This window comes from Cupressus sempervirens, chromosome 5 (assembly GCF_028749045.1).
Source record: "Cupressus sempervirens isolate cs-2001-9-10 chromosome 5, ASM2874904v1, whole genome shotgun sequence".
NCBI lineage: Eukaryota > Viridiplantae > Streptophyta > Pinopsida > Cupressales > Cupressaceae > Cupressus > Cupressus sempervirens.
The window spans coordinates 11307409-11331239 of NC_143122.1; the positions used below are offsets into that span (position 1 = coordinate 11307409).

At 36.0% G+C, this 23831-nt stretch overlaps 1 protein-coding gene across 1 annotated transcript in view; it reads right to left on the bottom strand.

The window, feature by feature from the left end:
- The window catches only part of FUT13 (fucosyltransferase 13), a 45156-nt gene extending 23059 nt beyond the window's left edge, over positions 1–22097 (bottom strand). Inside the window, exon 1 of the mRNA XM_089828449.1 lies at positions 21382–22097. Coding sequence (XP_089684575.1) covers positions 21382–21873 — 492 coding nt within the window. The 5' untranslated portion in view covers positions 21874–22097. The remainder of the gene's footprint in view (positions 1–21381) is intronic.
- Between the last annotated feature and the right edge of the window lie 1734 nt (positions 22098–23831).

Sequence of the window (23831 nt, forward strand, 5' to 3'; positions counted from 1 at the left end):
AGGTCGTGACCTTTAATAGTTGTTCAATTATGATGAATGACCGAGATTGATTCAAGATTGAGGGTCAAGATGAAGTCAACAAAGCCCTATTATACCAAATTGCTACAAGTATTAAAAGTTTGGCTAGTTACAATCGAGCACCAATTTATGGGCTAAGGAGAAAATTACATTGCTTTTATTAACCAGTCATAAAATTGATAAGGTAGAAGTATTGTGTGGACTTCACATGTACAATTAGCATCATCTAATTTAAGGTGCTTGGACACTTGCAATTAAAGCCTTTTGATTGGTCGAAGATGAGTGGGAACTACATCAACATCCTTATCTAATAGACTCAATAAATCTTTTAGTAGTGAAAAAATATCTCTTAACTGTTACATCCCAATTTTTGACCCAATTTAAAATGTTCATATAGTTGTTGAGGTTTCACATGAAGTCGGTTGACGATTAAAATTTGTTATAATCATGTGAAATGGTAAGATGATTAATCATTATAATTTCATATGAAGATGACATGCTAGTTAACCATTATGATAATATTTTAAAGCTATCTTAGAAAGTTGGTTATTTATCATGGGAAGTGAAAAGGCAATTAGCCGTTGTGATTATTTATGATTAATAACCTGTTATGGTAATTATTATTATATTGAGGAATATGACTTAATTGTGGAGAATTTCCTTGCAGGGAACACGTCAAAGGGGTAGAAACATTGTTAGAAAAGAATTGGGCATAGGGGCACCACCATCACTAGGCAAATAGGTACAAGCCTTGAATCACCATGGCTAAGGGTAGACGACTAGGCAAGCAAGAGTGTACGTTGGACGACCATGAGCTAACATGTTAAATTACATATCATTTAATAGTAAAAGAGATCATTAAGCATGAATTCAAAATTGAGCAAGATTGTACCTTTGTAATTGTGTTGTTGGTTGGAGCCTCCTAGTGTATACGCATGTCTTATCATATCAACATCATGATACCTAAATATCTATACATGTACATACATATATATGTGGACATACGTAAACCAATTTCATATATATAAGGACGTATACGCATACTTGATATTTGGCGCATACGTAAGAAATATGTGGTTGAGGTTTACACATGTACACGTATATACATACATACATACACATATAGGTATCTATAGATACCATGATACAATATACTAAGACAATATTATTTCTTTCACCTTGGTTGTGACCTAATATTATTTCATGTGTGACAACCTTTTATATTCTATTTTATTTTCCATCGGGCCTTATAATCTGAGATGGCCATTTTAAATATTGGATCTGATGACTTCTTGTTTGCATTTGTAACTCTCACCACCACCATCTTCTTGTAATTAAGATAACATACAGATGATTTTCTTTATTGTTCTCCCCGCTGCCTGGGAAGCAAACCTCTTCAACTCGCAATTGTCTGAGTTTATATTTGTTTTGCAAGGGACAAACCTTCGGAGCATGGATTACCTTCTGTGTTTTGCATTGTTATTCCTCAGAACTATAGCTAGAGTTCTTACATCCGCTAGACACAAATTCTTCCTACATTCTGAGTTCATATAAACCCAAGTATAGTCATTGGAAAATGGTGCTTGTCGTGCATCTTGGATTGACAAAACACAGCAGCAAGATGTATGAACCGACTCCAGGCAGAGCACATTCAAGGTCTTGCTTTGCATTTCATGTTTGAATCTTGATGTGAACTTTGAAATATGTGCATCTAAATTTGAAGCCATTTCATGGCTCCTGTGGGGTATAGGCAGCCACCCGGTGGATGAGTATGTAAGTGAATAAGGCCTCTTTTCTTAAAGCTCTGATATCGAATCAGAATGCCAATTCAATAGCAAACTTTGATTCATATCCGACTGATATCCACGGGAAGGTACATCCATCAGTTAGAATAATGAATTACAACTGATTGTAGGTGATTTCCATTAAGTATTAATCTCATAACAATGTATGATTTTGCTTAGTCAAATCTATAAAACACACTTTATATAGGGACATCTATTCTTTAGTCCATGAGTTAAGGACAACAAGCATAAGAAGATGTAGGTCAAGTATACATCATGATTTTGTGATGAGTCCAGAAGGGACATAAGAAATTGACTGTGACTATAATTTAGAAAGAACATTTAAACTTACACCCAAAAAATCCATCCAGGAAGGCCATCTTGACTAAGACGAAGGGTGAGCTGAAAATCATTGAACCATGGAATTATTTCTTGCATGAAAAGAAATGAACCATTAATAATAGTAATTGTAAGTTCAAAAGAAAAGAGCTATTAATCAACAAGAGTCAGCCCATGGTAGTCCAAAATTCATATCTTTACGCGGTGGGAATGATACCCTAGTACTAAGATGCTCAATGGCTGATCAAGGTGTTCCATGCCTATTTCCGGGTAAGGAAGGCCTCTCTCGTTAGAGAAAATGTGGGGATAAGTTTAAGGTCCATGGTTAGGAGGTTTAGCCCCTGAGAATGTTTCCCTCTCCACAAGCTGCCAAGAATATGTAATTTTTCTAGAACTACATAACCTATAAAACAAATTTTATAAGAAATACATAAATGCACAAGGAAATAAAGAATGAACTTAAGGATAATAACATTTAAGATGCATAATATTAATAGGTTCCTTAAAAGCAACACCATCCATATCAACAAGTTTATAAGCATAAGTTATACATTCAAACATTTGTTGGTAACACTTTTATAATTTTTATACAAGTAGAAGATATGACGGATTGATTTACATCATCAAATCAGTTATCTCCTTAAATGATAGCAACTTTTCTCGTCAATGTAATTGGTAACCAATTAGATCGATTGATCTTCCAGCTGAACATGGAATATATCTATATGCAAGAGATAGGTTTATCTGATGGATTGTTATTTCAGTCTTTCATTTATATGAATAATGAATATGAGTGTATCTTCTAACAATATTTGATAACCTAAATGATACAATGGTATTTGATGCCCTAATTGATACAATGGTATTTGATGCCCTAAATGATATAGTGGTATTTGAAGGTATTTGTTCCTAAACGGTATTTATGGACTAACCTGGGCTTTGCAAAAGCATCCCTAGACGGAATTTGATTTTGAATTCTACGGTATGTAGATTTTTAAATTCCTTGTTAAATTTACTAATAGTATCTTCAATTGTTACTTATGAAATTTCCATTTAATTGTTTGTAACCATTAATCTTGTTCACATGAACGTATTTGTTATAACTATCTTCCTATGAATATGAAGCATTAACTGTATTTCTTTGATATGCTTGTTGTTAGTTAAGACCCAGGAAAAGTGATTGTTACATTGATAATCAGCATTATCAAGCCTTCAATAGTGATGGCCCAAGTCATTTCATCTTTATGAATTTCCTCTACTTTTTGAAAACCTTCTCATTGCATTCGCTTGTTCTTTGAAATCTTGATTTCTTGAACTTGATCTTCTTGAAAGTTTTGTGTAATTGGATTATTTCTCTTGATCCAATTGAACTCGGATTCCCAAAGGGAACCCAAGTTGAAGATAATTTCCTTTTGTTTGTAGCCGTGAATCTTTGATTCCATCTTCATGTTGGCGCTAAGTTTTGCATTATCACCTTCGTCATCAACTTTGAATCATCTTCTTCTTGAAGTCTTGGCTTGATCTCCCCACTTGTAGATACTCGCATCTTTTGAATTCTTCATGTCATGCTAGGTTCAAGCCTAGGAGTGAAATTCACTTTTCACTTGAATTATCTTTATATCCACGAGCACCTCCATTTTCCTTGAAAACCAATGAGAAAAACTAATAAATTCCAATAAAGGAAGTTGATATCAACAACAAGCAATCCAAATATCAACATGAAATTGGTCTAGCAAGCAATGCTTGAATTTAAATTCCTTCAAACCACATTTGAATTTATTTCTTTAAGCCACATATAAACCAATTTTTTATTTTGATAAGAGGAGGTGAAGTTCGATCAAAATTAAAATGGCTAGAGGAGAATTTGTTCTCCTTTATCAAGATTACATCAATTGAGGACAAAGACCAGTTATGCTAGCCATGAATGGCCTCCCTCATTCTTGGGAATCTTTTATTCGAGAATTAGTGGAAGAGTTGCATTACCCAAATTTGATTGTCTGAGAGATGATTGTATTCAAGAGGAATTCAGATTAGAAGAAAGAAGAAATGGTCAAAAATCTCATCATGAAAAAGATCATGTTCTTGCTGCTCATACATCTAAAAAGAAAGGAAGTGAATGGAAATAAGGAAATTTCAAGGGAAATAGAGATAGGGATTCAAATTTAGCTTCTGAACTGAAGGAGGAGAATCTCTCTAGAATTCTATATTTTAGAAGTGACAAGTATAATCACTTTTCCAAAGATTGTTTATCAAGCCCAAACATCGATTTGTTTTTGCAAATGTTGATGAGGCTTCACCTAATAACGAACCTGGTGACAATTCGAAGGGATTTTTACTCCCAAGAAATTACATATCCTCTGAAATTTAGTTGCTGTATTATTACCATGTTAATGTTTGAATTTGTGGCTTTGAGAAAGTATTAGGACTTCCAGCATCAAGTCTGATCCTAATTAAAGTTTATTTTAATTCATAATACTGGCTGGTCGGTTTAACATTTCCGAGCAAAGGAAATTCTTAAAAAAAATTATTGTTGAATCTGCATTAGTTTTTCCTTTCTTAAGAAGGGTTCTTCCATATTGAATTTCCAGGATCATTTCCTTATTCGGTTTTTTTGCGTTGTTGGTTAAAATACTATAGTACTTATAACTGTGTTTGAGTCATGTCTGGAAATTTAGTTAGCAAGATTCAAGGATTCGTATATGCTGATTTATATGCAATTGATAGAGAATGTAGATGATCTGAGTCTGTTACAAGTACTCTGAAGTGATCAGCAAGCTAGTTGTCTATTTTTCTGCTGGGTAATCAAGACTTCAGTTTAAGGGGAAGAAAAATCATTTCTCTGGGATACACACACAACTGGAGAAGATTGGGGAAATTTTGGGTGGCTGTTGGTTTGATTAGTGATGGGCTCATTACAAAGATTTGTTTGTAAACTCGATCTTATTTTGCTAGGAATTTAAGAATGTTGTTCAATCTTCTGTAGTCTGCCATTTTGACTTGAATTGTTTGAATTAGTTTTGAGGGCATTGTGTGAAGCTTAGAGACTCGGTTTCACAGACTGCTACAATGGCTTCTAGATATTAGTTGCAGACTTATTCGGGTTCTTTGGAGGCTTCGGACAAGTCTTAAAATATTGTAGTTGCATGAGATTCTTATTCCTTGATCCAAGGGGAAGCTAATGCTATAAAGAGATAAGCATTTCATATCCTTCAATAACCTTAATGAATCTTTTATGTACTAAATTCTTTAGAATTGTTGTTCATGTATTCTTTTAGCATTGGTCTATATATTTCTCTTCAGGGTTGTTTGATTCTATGAATTGTTATTAATCTCTTGTTTGCAGGATGAATCAAGGAGCAAAAGGATGATGGATCAATAATCTGAAATCACATATGAGAAAGAATTAATCCAACTGGAGTATTGACCTTACATGAAGACTTAGCTTGAAGTCATGAGCCTAAGTTGATGTCACAAAACAAGGTTGGATCAGCCTTGGATGAAGAGTTTGCATCTGCAAAAAAATTGAGAAAGATGGAAACACTAAGAGTAGAAGAACCTATTCAGATTATTCTTGATCAGTTTCTCTAAGAGGAAGAAATAACAATCAGAGGGAGTTCTGTGACTTTGGAAAAACTCTTCAAGTGTAAATAACTGAATTGCACAGTCTATCTGGGTTTGACTTGAGCATCTTGGCAGACTTTTCTATACAGGCTGATCTAGGATGAGGTCAAGGAAGATAGTCCTGGACTCTAGCATGTCAGAAGTTTGGAAGTGTGTGTTGAAAATCATTCCTCTAAGCTTTGCAGGTAATCTTGAACAAGGACGTCATGAGATTGATGTAAGTGCTTGAAGATTCGGAGGGAGCTTGAGCAGCAGATGGAAAGTGTCTAAGTCCTTTGCAGAGGATCAGCAAGCTTGTGAAGCAATGTGGCTTTGGAAGCTCCTTGTTAGGTCATAAATTGGAGTTGACTGTAATTTATTATAAAAATCAAAGTTGTGAGAATATTATCCCTGTTGTGAGGGAGTCTTGCTGAGAGGTGGTCTCAGCATTTAGTTGTTCTTATTATGAGCTTAATGTATTGTTTTGTGAGAGGGAGAATGTTTAGGTGAAAACCCTTGTAATGCATTTTACTCAAAGACAAAGAAATTTCAGGTGAAAGCCCTTGTAATGCATTTTACTCCGAGACAAATTTGAGCTGAAATCCCTTGTGCTGCATTTTTCTCTGAGACACAGAAATTTAAGGTGAAAGCCCTTATAATGCATTTTTCTCTGAGACAGAGAAATTTGATGTGGAAGCCCTTGTTGCTCTTTCCACTCATGGGAGTGGCCATAGTGGACATCATGTTGAGAGACTCCAAGGCAACATCACGTTGAGTGACTACATAATGAGAGCTTGTGTTTATTCCACTCATGGGAGTAGCCAAAGTGGATGTCATATTGAGAGACTCCATAACAACATCACATTGAGTGAGTCTATGATGTGAGCTTGTGTTCATTTCACACACGGGAGAAGCAACGGTGAACATCATATTGAGTGAATTCATGATGCTATCATGTTGAGAGAATTTGTGATAAAATTTCGCTCTTAACACAAATATGTGTAGCCATTGTGTTTGTCATGTTCAGAGACTCCATGACATGAAAAACTGCAAATGGTATCTCCTTTGACATGAAAAACTGCAGATCATATCTCTTTTGCTAAGAGGGAGTGTTAGAGTTTTTGTACCTGTAAGAGTTATCATTGCTACCTGCAATGATTGTGCTTATCAAATATTGTAAACTCATTCCTGATGATGTTGTTCCCGTTCTTAAGTCTGTGATTGCAGAACAGCTCTTGAACAGTTCTTTCATTCTATGTTGCTGTTGGACAGTTCTCTCTTACTGTGTATCCCGTCTTGTGCTCTATTTCTAGCAGGCATGATAATATGGTTGTTTCCACCTCTCAACTATATCTGCAGTATCTTTCTATGATGTCGTGGTTGCATCTATGAAGTGGTTGTGTTTCATTGCCAACACCTATGTCACCATGTCTCTCCAGCTCATTTGCTTCAGTGTCTTACACATATGTTACAATGTTTCTTACTTCATTCAAAGGTCCTCAGACTTCAATGTTTCAGTTGTTATGAAGGTGAATTGACAGCATTTTGTAACAGTCACTGTCCACAATAATTGAGATTAAAGAGCAAGTGTTGCCAGGTCTAAAGACTGTTTTTTGAGATTCCTGCAGTTGCGAAATAACACCCAAGTCAAGTGCACCTTGAATGCTTGATGAACATTCTGGTATATTTGATCGAATATTGCTTATGTGACGGTGATAGTAGTGGGCGTGTTTTGTAATAATATCAGTGCAAAAGTTATGTTGTATTCTTAGTAGTCATTCTTAGCAATCATCTGTTTTGTATTCTTCAGAGGTGTCGGTTGTTTTTGTTAGGTATCCGTAAGATAAAAAAGGCAATCTGTGTTTTGTAGATGCTTAGTAGGGTACTTGCATGTATTGTGATTGGCAGGTTAGAGGTAGTTTGAAGTGTATTGCTCTGCGATATAACATTCTGTGTGCTACGATGGAAGTTGCGATTTCTGATATGTAATTGCTGTGTCAAGCAAGTGATCTTCTTCAGACATTCTGAGTGAAGATTGTATGATCGATGTGTATCTATTCAGTTACGATAGACGCAATCACTGTATGGTCATTGTGATTGGCAGGACATTGATATTTTGTTTTCAATTCTGCATAGGTTGTCTGTGATTCAAAAGGAGATCTTTAGCAGAGGTTGGAAACAGTGAAAGATCGGTGTCATGCTTTTATAGGGTGATGATGTTGAACATTAGCGTGTAACTTTAATATATCTGCTATAGACAATACTATGTGAATGATCTGTGCATGATAACTTTGGTGTATCAATTATTTTGGATTTAATATCAATTAAGAAAACTGTAAATTTCAAGTAGAGTCTGCTTAGTTGTGATAGGTATTCTATTGATGACAATTAAAAGTTAACAATCACTTGTTTGATCTTGATCTCCTGATTAAGCTTTAGAGCATTGTATTCAGTTGTGAGCATTCTACAAAGGATCAATTTGGTGTGGTTGGGTTTTTCACCCTCAAGGGTTTTCCCAGGATAAAAATTTGTGTCATTTGTTCTAGTGCATTTTTTAGTTTCAGAATATTGTTTCTCTGCTTTTCTGTTTTTAAATTTAACATTGTGCCTTAAAAGCTTAATATCTCCAAGCATACTTGCCAAGGAATGCAGACATCTCACAAGGAAGAGGGCGGACATTTAATGTATCTTGGACCACCCCATCCAAAGGCAGGTAGGAATCCGACTTGACTTTGGACAACCCTGTCCAAGCCCAGGTCGGATTCTGACCTGGTCTTGGACACAAAATCTAAGTTACTTCGTGCTTCGTCTTTCCATTTTGCCTCTCCAAAAATCTTCTCCATGCTTATAATTTGATCAATCATGGTTGAAATCTGAGTCAGGGCATATTTTTCACTAGGCTTGGACAGTCATGTCCAAGGTCAAGTCAGAATCCGACCTGCCCTTTGACTGCCCTGTCCAAGGCCAGGTCAGAATCCTTCTCTACTTTACTAATCAAAATGCTTTGACTACTATTGTTCTTCTTCATTTGCAATTTCATTTTCTTGTTGATTTCCTCCCCATTTCGTTCATCACTCCCTCTTCATTTCTCCTTTGTCAAAATCTCCAAAACTTCATGGTTGCATCCATTTGGCAAACAAATTCAGAAATCCGGTACTTATTTGGCAGGGTGAAATATAAAATATAACATTTTAAGTCACGTATTTTTAATTTCTTATATTTTATGTATATACTGTCAGGATGTTTGAGAGTGGTTTCAGATCTCTAGGAGTTGTAATGGAAATTCTAGATTTTGGGAGATCCAAAAAAATTCAGACTCAGATATATTTCAATAATCGCACACTTCCATCAGTATTCTTTTCCATAACTTTTCCTGACGTTCTAAGATAAATTTGATACTGTGGCAAGGATATTCCAAGGATTCGAATTCATTTCATTACAAATCTCTTGACTTCAATTTCACATCCTTGAATGGCTTGGCCCAACTCACACTCATATCCCTAACTAACTAGACTCCTCAAGAAATCCAAGTTGCTCAAACTCATCTCTTAGACTCGGAGACTTGAAAATTGTCACTGAACTAAGACACTCTGTGACAACTACCCCATTGCCAAGTGAAAAGAGGCGATCTGCATTTGCAATGGGGTGACAGTGTGAAAACCTCACAACACATCATACAACAACAATTTAAGAGGTTATTACATAAATTGCCCTGCTGCATGTATAATTACTTATGTTGTTGATTCTATTGTGGTTGAATGACAGATTGATTGAATGAATCCCTTTGATTTGATCATTCAAGGTATGGATGAGTTATGACTAATATAGATATCTTATATAAATCTTTCTAAAGAAATGCCGATAGTTATCCACTACAAAATTATTAAAATTTAATTTACTACACCCAAAACTATTTATATTAGGAGGGGTTTGTGTTAGAAGTTGTAATCTTTCCTTAGTGTATTTATAAACCAAGGTTAGACCTTCTTCCTTTATTGTTGTAATATATTAGGATATAAGCCAAGGTATCCTAATATATTTCTTTTTTGTCCTTTTTCCACTACATCTTACTTTGTCATCTAGTGGAATATGTGAGGACAAATATTTATTGTAATTTGTAATTTAGATTATTCCTCCTTAAGAGGAATCTCACACTTGGCCTCACACACTTATGAATGGTGGCATTCATAGACATGGGAGTTACATTCTAACTCCTCTCTTTCATCTCTATTTAAGAGATGACCCTCCTCTCTCATTTCTAACGAAGTTTCTTCCTCTTCTCAATTATTGTATGAGCAATTGCTCTCTGCTCTCTCTCTCTTTCTTCTTAGGCTTTTCATGCCTCATTCATAATGTCACAAGGGGTTTTCTTTGCTTTCCCCTTTCCAAATATCTTGTCTCATGGTGTTGGATCTTGAAGCTTTCTCTCTCATATCTTATGGTAATATCTTTTCATGCATTAACTCGCTTAGATTCTTTCCTAGTATTGCTTATTTACATATTTCTTTTTCATTTCTAACATGGTATCAGAGCAGTTTAATCTTTGTTTTGAGTGTTTGCATGAAGGTACCATTCGAAGGAGACTCTTGAGAGAGATTTCACTAATTTTTTTTTAATCTTCTTAAGTTGGAAGAAATTGAAGTTTTTTTGGGTTTGGTTGGTTTACCGCCAAACCTGATTAACTTTTGTTTGCTCTAATTTGTGCAAGTTACTTCTTATTTTATATTAGTTTTCATCTAACCCCCTTTGGCAGGCTTGCCGCCAAAAGGTTTTCCTATCTAGATATCTTTTTTACTATGATCCAATCACTTCCCAACTGCATATTGGATTCTGATGTGTTTGACAATGGGTGCGATATTTTTTGAAGGTTTTATTTTTCTGCCTGTGTTTTTTAACATATAGATTTTTTTTAGCAATTTCCTTATTCTCTTGATCGCTTAAGTCTGTCTTTGCTGTTCCTTTGTGGAGGCAATTTTTAATGCATTTAATCGCACACCTTGCTTCAATCTGATCACAAAGAGTCGTTTTTCGCCTTGGCCTGCCTTGGAGCACAAGAATCTCTCTGCAATTGCTCATTATAGCACTGGATGAGTGAGTAATGTTTTCTTGTCTTTTCTTGCAAGATTCTTTCTTTTTTTTTAGCTCTTGTCAGAAGCATCATTTACTTTTATCATTGCCTCTTGTCAACCTATTTTTGGCATGTAATCATTCATTGTCAGACAGCTCAAACACAAGTGCAATATTTTACTTAAAATCTCTCTTACTCCTTTACGTGGTTTTAAGTAAAAAGAGGAGAAGTTAAGGATAATTTTTTTTTAAAGAAGTTTTCTTAGTATTAAATATTAAAACTAATCAAAGTTTTATTATTTTTTTTAATATAAAAAAAGTTAAAGAGTTTTTTTAAATAAATATCCTCATTTATAATTCCTTTTTTGCCATAATCTAGGAGGATTATTGTCTTTCATGGTGAGCCCATCCGTAATATCTTCTCACTTATGTTCACCTTGCATGGAGATTTTAACTGATATCTAATAATTTATACTTATTATCTTTCTTATTTATCTCAAATTATTTAGGTTTATGAGTTATCTTACACTATTGCCTTCATTATTTAATAATTTGACTTAATTGATCTATCTGCACATGGTTGCAGTTTTATGCTTCTATAGCATCGTTCCATGCCCATGTTGCACTTTATGGTTTTATACCATTGATTTATATTTTTTTTTTTGTAAGTTGCATCGGGAGCCAATTTATTAAGGTTAACTATGGTGGACCCGACAATTTTAAACTGACTTGTAGTTGCCTTATCTGACCCGTGGAGTATCCCTCCAAACTATAATTGGTGTGCACTTACTTCAATGGAGTTTCCCTCCATTTGTTCCACTTTGTTCCTCAATGCGAGGATGATATTTTATGGGGATTTCCCATTTCAATCTCTTTATCTCCTTAGTGTATGCTCCTAGTTTTGATTTAATCATGGTATGACTTCCTACACTTTGCTCATTTTTGAGTGTATAGGTGACGAGGCTACCATATCTTGGAGCACTCCTATATTGGAGACTTTATTTGAGAAAGTTGTTTTGACCCATGTTGATCTTTTTCCTCATGGCAATGATGTTGCTTGTCCATGATGGATTTCTTATTTGAAGGCAATATGTTGTTACTCCTCATAAACCCTTCCTTTGGTCCACTTCAGCTATAATTCTCGGCAAAACTGTAACTTGAATTATTTAGTGCTTGAGGCACATGTTCTACTTATTTATTATTGTCTCTCTTATATTTCTTTGATAAATATACAATGTGATAATGTTCTGCATACTTTATTGCCTAGATTGTGGGTCATGTAGGTGATGGAGTCATGACCCATTCACCTGTACTGGGATGACTCATTAGTGGACTGTCTATATCCATGTGATTGACGCAATGTTGATGCAGGTTTTCATTAGTTGGCCTTGTCTGTGGTCATTTGTGCATTAGTATGTTTCTTTCATGAGAGATTTATTGCATAAAGATTGGTCATTTTGACCCATATTATGATCATTTTTGAGTTTATGACTTATTTTAGATATCATGTTAACTCCATTGCATGTTGGTGAACACATTCATTCATCCTCATTGATTAAATCATTATAACTTCATTTTTTTACTAACTTGTCCATTCAATGTAATTCTACTTGTGGATAGTTGTCTTGTTTTTTGTTCTTTGTTTTTTTTCAGGTGATCCATCAAGGAACCTTCTTGATTTTTCAAATATGAAGATCTGTCTATGCTTCCACTTGATCACATTCAAAGGACTCATGTACTTCTCTTGGATCTACAAATGTTCCATATGGCTTGAAGACAATCAAATTACTTCATATTGAAGATTAAGTTGCAGATTTTTGTAAATTATGGGTTTAATACCCCTTGATGTAATTTCCCCAAGTAAAGATTAAAAGGGGGTGTTAGAAGTTGTAATCTTTCCTTGGTGTATTTATAAACCAAGGTTAGACCTTCTTCCTTTATTGTTGTAATATATTAGGATATAAGCCAAGGTATCCTAATTTTTTTTTTTTGTCATTTTTCCACTACATCTTACTTTGTCATCTAGTGGAATATGTGAGGACAAATATTTATTGTAATTTGTAATTTAGATTATTCCTCCTTAAGAGGAATCTCACACTTGGCCTCACACACTTATGAATGGTGGCATTCATAGACATGGGAGTTACATTCTAACTCCTCTCTTTCATCTCTATTTAAGAGATGACCCTCCTCTCTCATTTCTAACGAGGTTTCTTCCTCTTCTCAATTATTGTATGAGCAATTGCTCTCTGCTCTCTCTCTCTTTCTTCTTAGGCTTTTCATGCCTCATTCATAATGTCACAAGGGGTTTTCTTTGCTTTCCCCTTTCCAAATATCTTGTCTCATGGTGTTGGATCTTGAAGCTTTCTCTCTCATATCTTATGGTAATATCTTTTCATGCATTAACTCGCTTAGATTCTTTCTTGGTATTGCTTATTTACATATTTCTTTTTCATTTCTAACAGTTTGGATGCAACATAGTTATGGATAATAAGTATGCCAAGATCAGTGAATTGATGGAGACGATGAGGGCATGTTAGGAGGGGTTTGGATGCAACATAGTTATGGATGGGTGGATGGACATTAGGCATCGTCCACTCATCGATATCATAGTTACATGCTAAGAGCGCCCATTCTTTCATAAGGCAGTTGATTGTTCAAGGCATCGAAAAGATGCTGATTTTTAATTTGGCATCCGCTGGACAGCTACTGAGGAGATTGGGCCAAAAATGTGGTCCAAATAGTGATAGATGCAGCACAAGTGTGCAGAGCTGTGGGGAAGCTTATTAAGGCAGCATACAAACATATTGGTGGACTAGATTGTTGTGCGCATGTCATGAACAATGCACAAGGACATGGGGAAGATTGAGAGGATTAGAGGAGTGGCCAGTGTTGCAAGAGATGTGCAGAAGATTATCTGCAACCACCACACTTCACGTGTACTCTTCAAGAGCTTCGCAAAGGAGCTCTTGAAATCAATTGAGACTAGATATACATCCTATTTCATTCTTTTGGAGAGAATGCTTGAGTTGCAAGAGCTACTACAACTCATAATTATGACACAACATTGGAATCAATGGGATGGCACCAGGACAGAGCAACAGATGAAGAGTGATGCATTTTGGAGTGATGCAAAATACATAGTTTCTATCATCACTCCAAATTTCCAGGTCATTAGATATGGGGATGCAAAGCAACTACCCACGAAGGGGTGTATGAATGCATCAATTATGTGCTTGGCCACATGAAGGCAATTGTGCGAGAGGACTGTTGTGAGGTTTTCACACCATCGCCCCAAAATTTTGGGGACCCCCTTTTTTTCGATTGCCTTAGCAATTTTTGGTCCAAAGGTTTCAAATTTGAAGACTTCATGTCTTGGACACCTTCAGGGCCAGTGGGGAGAGGGTTAGATTTATTTTCACCCGGTTTCAACTTGATTTTCCAAAGCCACCAATTTCATCCTTAGGCCGAACAAATTTTAAAAGAGCAACACTTGGCAGGATAAAATTGTAAATTTTGCACTTAAACATTTTCTTTTGAAAATTTGGATATAATTGTATAAATTTGGATAATTTTCAAAAAATGAAAATTTTTGTTAAATTTGGTCTTTTGGAAAATCTTAATTATTTTTTTTGTTGAAGAAAATTAATTTTTGTGATGGTGAAATAAAATTGCAAAATCAATTTTTGGCTCTAGAAGAAATTTATTTTATTTTTGTCAAAAAAAAAATTATTGGCATAGCAAAATCGATTTGGGTAAAAATTGCAAAAAATGGCTGTAATAGATTAAATTTGCCTTGAAAACTTTTTTCTTTTAATGAAATTGGTAATTTAATATTGAAAAAATGGCTTTTGGTTAGCCAAAATCCAAATTTAATGACGTATTAATTACTAAACCCCCATTAAATGGAAATATTTAACATCTCCAAGGCATTATTTAATTTCTTTTTGCAATTTAGAACTAATTGGCAATTTAGAAAGTTAATTTTCATCATGGCAAAATTAATTTTGGTTAAGCATTTAATTGTGGGCCATAATTTTGCATTAATTATTTGTTTTTCTTTCTCCTAGGGTCCAAGAAGAAAGTTGGGTATAAGAGGAGGCCTCTCTCCCATTTCTTCCTCACTTCTCGCTTCTCCTTCTCAAGGTGTTGGTGATTTTGCAAGAACAGATCTGCAATCTTTTTGCTTGGCGAATCTTGTGGAGGGCAAAATTTGTGGAAGATAAAATTCTGATTTTTTTAAGAGGCTGCAATTTTTGCCCTAGGTTGGGTAATTTTATTTGGAGGTGAATTGCATGATAAATTTTTGATTTGCAAGGGGATTTGAAATTCTTGAAAGTCATATCCTAGGTTCCAAAAAGTCGCTGTAAGATTATTGGTTAAGGTGAATTTTCATCATCTAGAGTTGCAAGGGGCGCTTAAGCTGACATCCATCTTTCGTTCTAGTCTAAGGATTGCTCCACTTGGTTCTTCTTGCCTTCTGGTCCACCACTCTACCATCCCGTAATAGGGCGACGAGCATGGAGGATGGCAAGTAAGAATCCCATGCGGGCGAACACTAAGAAAGACAAAGAGGATATGATGCCCAAAACACCCTTCTTCTTGAAAATGAGGCGAATAACCAATACCAATGGTGGTACAATAAAAGGATATACAAAAGGCAGTTACACATCACAACCCAAGCGTCAACACTTCCATTTCAACCATGATGAGCAATGTTGAGGTGGCACTTGATTTTGAGGATATCAAAGAAGAGGATGTCAATGAAACAAATTTTGGATCGAGGTTGGATGAGTTGGGGAAGGTTGCTATCAAGAAGAAGCATTTGGGCACCCTTTTCTCTCTCAATGCTTTTATTCGATTTGAGAAAGAATATGAGAAGAATCACGAAAGGATACTACAAGCAGCAAGTGGCATGGCGAAGTCAGCGGAACTCAGGGCGAAGCACACACCTTGTCCTCCTATGGAAGAAGTTAACGAAAGGCTAGCTAAGTTCATTGCCTTAGCTAAGAAGATGAAAGAAAAGGGAAGATTTATATTAGAAGATCATTTGATATAAGCCCAAGTGGCAATTTCCCTTTCTTCTAGAATAAGACAAGTGTCTATTTTTGATTGGCCACCATTGTGGTGCCTTCTCATTGGTTGCCACTTTTTGCACTTTTTTCATTAGTCTATTGATGAGGTGGCGACTTCTCATTGGCCGATGGGGTGGCAACCCTAATTAGGGTTTTGAGGATCCAATCTGGATCATTGATCTTGTTTTGATCTCCATCGTCCGTTGTATTTCTGGCCCCTATCAAAGGCGATTTGCTCTCATTTGTAAAGGGGTTGGAGAAATTGTTGCGAAGATAATACTAAAATTGCTCTCTTTTTCATTGTTGCGATTTGCATGTTGATTAAGAACATTGGGTGTTATTGCATGTTTTCTACTTCCACTTAGCTAGATTTCTTTCAAGTTGTTAAAGTTGGTTTCATTTCAAGTTGCTAAGTAGGAGTTAAAGTAGATGGATAGTTGTATGGTAGCATTGGTAAATGCTTGATAGGGATCAATACTAGGCCACTAGCATTCTAGCGGTTGGTTGGGAAGCTTTGTGTGATAAGCTAGTTTATCATTCCTTTGAATCATTGCACCTGTGGAAGTGAGGTCGTTGGTCAGCTCTCATTAGGTTCGATCCCCGTCCATTTCCTAACCTTCCATTCATAGGAGTAGGAGTAGAATAGTAAGTAGCTGGGTAGTCGAAGCTTAGAGAAGCAAGTTAGAGGAGTAAGTTAAGTATTAGAGCACATCCATTCACCTCCCATAACCATCACTTTCCCATCAACATCATCCCTAGCAGACACATCCTTCATCACCACCACCATCAACATTATCTGCCACTCGCATCTTTCACAAACCCATCATCATCTCCATCATTCCACCAAAGTCCAAGTCATCCTCGAATGAATAGCGTAAGGCCGCCTACGTGATTACCAGCAAATCACATCGATAAAACTGAGCGACTATCTAATGGTGTAAGGAACATTGGAGCTATTGCTTATGTCTTCATGAGTAATACTAATAACTTTGCAAGAGAGGAGTTGCATGGTTGATATCCCATATTGAATATTCAAATCCTAATATGTTATGTAAGTGATACAAAACTCGCATCAACAAGGACCTAACTGTGGCATTCTACAATGAGTACAGTCGTCCTATTATTCAACACAAATGGGACAGCCTAAACACTCCCTTGCACATGGTTTCTTGTGCATTTAATCCAAAGCAATACATTAATGGGCTTGGTAGATTTACATTGATTCAAGATGATAAGGTGAAGGAAGAGTTCGTCAGGTGCAAAGATAGGATGTATGATGTTGCAACTACTAGCCAGATCCACACTGAGTAAACAAAAATTGCTACTCTTAGGGGTTATGATGTTGTGGGAAAGGCGGATATAAGAATTATGGTACATGAGAATCCAATTTTGTGTTGGACTTGTCATTCACCGAAATCAGCAACTACACACTAGCCATTCAATTACCATCTCATTTTTCTAGTTCTTCAGATTCTGAGAAGAACTAGTCTACTTATAGCTTCATCCACTCTCTTAAGAGGAACAAACTTACCTGTAGGAGAGCAGAAAAGCTAGTGATTGTACATAGTGCCTTTTGTATCACTGACCACAAGACACATATACAAGTAGAGCCCAACAACACGATGGGATGTAGAGCCAGAGGAGCCATTACAGATTGATGAGGATGAGGATGCAACAGTTTCAAATATGAGGCTGGTTGGTGTTCCTTTAGCAGATCTTTACCTTGAGGAGTTCCAACAGTTCCAGTGATGAGGAGTTTACCTTGAGGCCCAACCTCCCGAGGGATGATTAAAGGCCTCCCTTCACTACATTTTGACATTTTGTACTTGTTTTGATATCATGCTACTCATTGTAATCATTTTCATGATATTTTTGATATAATACAAATCTTCCATTTCTTGATTCGACAATTTAAAATTTTAAAATTTATTTCAAGTATTCTAATTTCTAATTAGTAATTCAATATTTGAAGTTTCAATGTTCATTGGTCAATGTTAAAGTATTTACAATGTAGTATTCAATATTCGAAGTTTCAATGTTCATTGGTCAATGTTAAAGTATTTACAATGTAGTATTTGGCATTTGCAATTTTGCTATTTTACTTCTTCATAATCATAAATGTCTTTTCGTCTTTTCATAACTAGTAATTTAAATAACATATGTATAGTATATAGTACATACACCCCCTCCCACCGCTCCCCACCACCATCCCCAAATTGAGGCCCTTTCTTCGCATGTCCCGAAAACTCGTCCCTTCATCCCCAACAGTGGTGTAACTATGAGATATGTGTGTGTGCGCGTGCATGCACCCGCATGCATGCATGCTTAATATGGTTGTGGGAAATAAATGAGGCTTTATCTTGTAAATGGGCATTTTAATTGGTAAAGTTTTATCTCTGACTATCTTACATTTCTTATTTCAACAGAACTTGTGATTTTAGAGCAAGAGTTAGGGCAATGTCAAAAAGGGAAGGATTTGGAGAAGCTGACAATTATTGTTCTGAATACTTTGGTGGATTGCATTCCTGTGACCAAAAAGAAGTGGAACTTTTCAATCTCTGCCCCTAGATCGGACTTGTGCAAAGCAATATTGAGATGAAAAACAAAATACATTAACCAGAATGGTGATCAATGAGAACCATTAGAAATTCTCCCACGTGGCACATGAAAGAGATACTTCTAGACATTGTAGCGAATGCAACAAGATTAGCTCATTCCAAATAATTGTACCAATATAAATTTCTGGATAGAAACAAGATATACCGGAAAAAGAAAAGCAAGCGGAGCTAGACTAATTGATGTTTCACATGGAATGAGAAGTCAAAACTAAAAGAGGATTAGCATCATATAAGTAGCTCAAACCTTGATTATAAAGCCAGCCTTCTGCAATAAATTTATAAATTTTACACCAACCTGTATAGCCAAGATTATATTTTGCCAATTTGTCCAAATAGACTAGCTCTTACCATGTTATTGCAAGAAGTGGGCATGTCAAAAGACAGATGTCTTTGTTAGATACCTTTTGCCATTAAAGACTCTCTGTGAGATAGAGGGAAAAAGATAGGACCAAAACCTGTGAGTGGAGTGTAAACATGCACATCTGCATCTGTATTCTTTGTAAGCCAGTGGTCCAGGAGCATCTCCAATCTCACATCACATAAAAATATTTTCTTTTTGCTTGGTGTTTTGCCATGTTGAAGGTTTCAATGACTGTGATTGAAATGTTGAGGTGGGCAGTTTGACACCCTAAGTGCAATCTCTCCTAGAAGCGTTATAGGTGTCCAAGTGATGTTCCAGCTCTGCAGCAACACAAACATGATTGGATAAGGCATCAGAACTGCACAAAGCTACCTTGGTCTGAGGCTGATTTTGCCTACATGAGACTCCAGGAAGTGCTACATGACCAACCTACACCAAATATGTTGAGTGAGAGCCACATAGAGCTAAGGAATTAAAATTTTCAAGGTTGGATTCGACATAGAGTCCCTAGATAATTTGTACTGATGTTTGATCCTACAGCCAGTTACTCCTCCAAGCCAACAAAGTATGAAGCTTGGTGCCAACTCTTTTAATCAGGCATTCACCATTAGCTGGTTACCCACCATCCTTTTTCCAAGAAATGGGAGAGATGGTGGCACATGGCTGAGATCTACAGGCAGTGCAGGATCAACCTTCATGCAGCTAATACAAACAGGAAACCCAAGCCCCAATACACACATGTTTGTCATTTGTCCCTATTTCCGTGGTCATGATCAATTTGAAAGGGAGTTCGGCCATTTGGACACACCATCAGTGAGCGATTGGATCTGACACCACATATGCCTAGCTGGACCAATCAACGATCATACATGGGGGCAAACTTAGCAAGATCACCAGTATTAAAATGCTTAAGTATGCAGAACCTAGGATGGAATCTGGAAGAACCAAGACTTTGGTTAAAAAATTGGTTTTCACCAGATTTCCTGATCAATCACGACTCAGAATGGACAGTTAAGCATTTAATGTGGGACAGAAGGCTGATCTGGTCTTTGAGGATTGTGATAATGGTTTTAACCTCTTTTACATAAATATAGCTGCACCTTTGTATGCAGGGGCATCAAGGCATATAGAGGGAATTTATTGTATTGAAAGAAATCTCACAAGTCTTAGTTGATTGATTGTGAGTTACGGTAGTTGATCCTTACCAGAAACTGTACGAAGAGGTAATGAGGTTTAGAAGCCCATATGTTATCACTCTCATTGTTTGATTAAAGTCTCTGTTTCTAGAAGATTTCCTTTACTTCCATAGCACTCTCACAGTAAGATTTCTGATTTCTTTGCAGTCTTGTGTATTAGACTGAAGGTGTGGACATCCCTTAATTGGTACATCCTAGACCAACTGCTTCAGCTTGCTATTATTGAAGAGGCAACCAGTCTATCCAGACACTGGTGTATATGGACCAGTAATGCATGTGACTCCACTACATTTTTCATGATCCTGCTTTACTGTTCTCATTTCATATTTAATTTATTTTAAATAATAAAATATTAAATAAGCTGCATACAGTTCATTTAAGTATGTAAATGCTATTTAGTTTCAATACTCAAGGCTAGGACTCCTGAGATGAAGAGATCAGTTTTGATTGATAGTCTGACTGAATTGAAAAGTCATTAATAGCATAGGTCCCATACAACAGAGCAAGGTTATGAAAGGCATTATAATATAGTAATCACATAAGAATATAGCCATTAATGAAGTAGTAGTGAGCTGGAGCACATATTATCATGATGATCTAGGTTCAAAACCCAATCGGTTAATGCTATGAATGTTAGAATAAGTCATTACGGAACTGTAAACCTGCTGTTGATATTATGACTTATTCTAACAATGAATCACGTTCAGAACCTAGGTTCTTCTAGACAGTTTGTAGACTAAGTCATCCATCATGACCAATTTCCTCAAGTAAGCTTTTATATGTAAATCCTGGAGAAGATAGGGTATCGCATACCATTTCTTCAAACCTTGAAGGACACAATAAACTACATTTTACGCCGTATTGGGTAGGTTTGGGCAATAATTATGAGATTCATTAACATGATAATGGTCAAATGCCCTAAAAGACACTAGAATACAGCAATGCCATATGTCTCCTCCTAGAGTTGTGAGCAATCTAAATCGAGCCTTCCCATTTTTACAAGCGTCCAAATTTGGTGTCATGAGTCGGGGAAATCTCAAAAATTATAAAGTTCGCTTGAAACACCTCCAAAAATTAAACCGACGGGCCTCGTTTGATTTAAGTTTTAGATAACTATTACAGGAAGAATAGTATTTTATTTGGTCTCGCATTATATGGAATTTGAAACATCCAAAAAAATAAATCAAATGACCTGTTCCATTCGGTGTAAATCATTCCAAGAGGGGGAGTAATTAATTTGCTCTCGCAGAATATGGACTCGTCACAAAGCCATGAAACAACCAAAGCAATTAAGTAAAAACTCATTCGATCAAAGAAAATTACCATGGAAGGAGGAGTGGTGGTCTCGAAAAGCCTGGCCTCTGGCTGATCTGCGAGAATCTTAGATTTGGTCCAGAGACAGCTAAGCCCGCATCTGCAAGAATATAGATTGTCCAAACCGTCTGGAATCCATGTCCACCCTTCAACCAGAATAGAGACATGCTTTATCTTCAAGGCATTGCAGGGGATCCCATCAGGATCTTGCAAGCTGGTACTGTTGTTATTCGTTGGCAAAAATCTCATCACTTTTTGTCTGTAATTCTCGCATCCTACTCGGACATCCCATTTTCTAAACGCACTAGATAACTCTGTAAACGGTTCTTCGAGAAATGAAGCGGATTCATCATAGTCTCCATAGGTTTTTGTGGGTTCTAAAGCATACGATGAAATGGGTAGCTCTATAAACCCAAATAGAATGAGAGACATTAAAAATAGAGTTACCATAGCAAAACAGTAATACATAGATTTGACCAGGGTCTTTGAATATAACATCATGGCTTTACGGAATCTGATCTCTTTCGCTAGACAGAGGGACAAAAAAATATGCGCCCGAGCCAGGGGAATGGCAACGTTGGTTATTGTGAACTCCTCCCCATGAAAAATATGCCTATGTCACAGGGATGTTTCCTCGGGAAACTTCGCCTAAAAATGATATTGAATTTAGGTGGGCAAAGGTTTTCATGGCAATACAACAGATAGAACAGGTAGAAAACAAACAGGGAGAAGTTTGACTTGATCATTGTATTTAGGGGCACATTTGGACCCTCTCCTTCGATTAATACTAGAGATGAAATAATGCTACTTAAGGGTCTGTTTGGTTCGTGGAATTTAAAAAACCGGGATTTCTACAAATTTTGGTTTAGCCAAATCAAGGTTTTGCAAATCTTCATTCCGATTTTGGCTACTTAATATTCATTGTATTCGTTGTATTATTCGTTGTAGTATTCAGTGTAATTTAATTAAGTTTACTAGTGTATGATTTTATGAAAAGAAAAAGATAATAATTGAATAATAAAAGACTTAAGAGCCTGTTTGGCAATCGGAATTAGATTGGAAAAGATAATAATTAAATAATAAAAGACTTAAAAGGGCTTGTTTGACATCGAGAATTAGTTTGGAAAAGATAAAATTGAATAATAAAAGATTTTAAAGCCTTCTTTGGCACCGGGAATTAGATTGGAATAGGCATATGTTAATTTTTAAAATTTCTAAGCCTTTGTTTGGGTGCACCAAATCATAATTGAGAATAGGAATACGTATTCCCGTTTTGGCCCAAACATGAACATTTGCAATTCCACCTGAATAGGTGGAATTGGAATACGTATTCCTACTCCTATTTTACTTTTTAATATTTGATGAAAATTTCAAGTCCATGCCCATGAGCATAGCCACCAAGAGCCCCACAGTCATGGAAAATGGCCAATTCTGAAAAGTGTCATTGCTCTTGCACAAATCATCTATGGATCATATGCATCAATTTTGTATATTGAGACTGCATGATAAAACCTCAAGTCTGTGTAGGGATATGAAGCATTTTATGACCCCGTTGATAAGGAAAATCATGAGGAATTTGAATATTTCCTAGCTTTTTCCCGTCCTGGATACTCTTTGACTCGTACACAATGAAATTGTGAAAAAATCTTAGAATGTGATCGTATGGTTTTTAGATCGAACTATCACATCATTTGTTTGTTATTCAAACTCCAATTTCAATTTTGTCTAACCAAACAGAGAATAGGAATACATATTCCTAATTTTTATTCCAAAATAACAATTCCTATTTCCCCTATTCCTATTCTCAGAGCCAAACGGAGTGTCATAGTTCTTATGAATATTTTTTTTAAAAAAAGGTTTTAAAAAATATAGGTAAATTAATTTATAAGGTCTTAAAGATTTTGATCATGGATCTTAAATGCAATATGTTCTATTTGGAAAGGTCCTTGTGAGCCTAAAATTCAATGTTTTAAATGGTTGTTGTTAATTGATAGACTTCCTATTAAAAGAGATAATCAACATTCTGATATTTGCAATATTTGCAAGTTACCTGAAACAGGTAGACATATCTTATTTGATTGCCTTTTTGCTAAAGAAATTTGGAATTTATTTGATATTTACTATCCCATTAGTGTGAGCATCATTGAATTTGTTACCGGTCATATTAATGGGATTAGTAAGGACGCTAATTTCTTCCGGAATATGTTGTCCTCTAACATTCTTTGGCAGATTTGGAAATGCAGGAATGAGGAAAAGTACCAAGGTAAGCCAAGGGTTCTTACTGAGTTTTTTTGAAAACTCACATTTTAAAATCTTCTTGCAGGTGCAAAACACCATAGTGATTGAAAAGGACAAATTAAGTAGATTTCTTAAAGATGGGCAGGCTTCTTTCTTTGTTCACGATCTTAAGTATGGCTATCACTAGTGAAGGACTATGGATAATCTGCGGATGTTTGAGC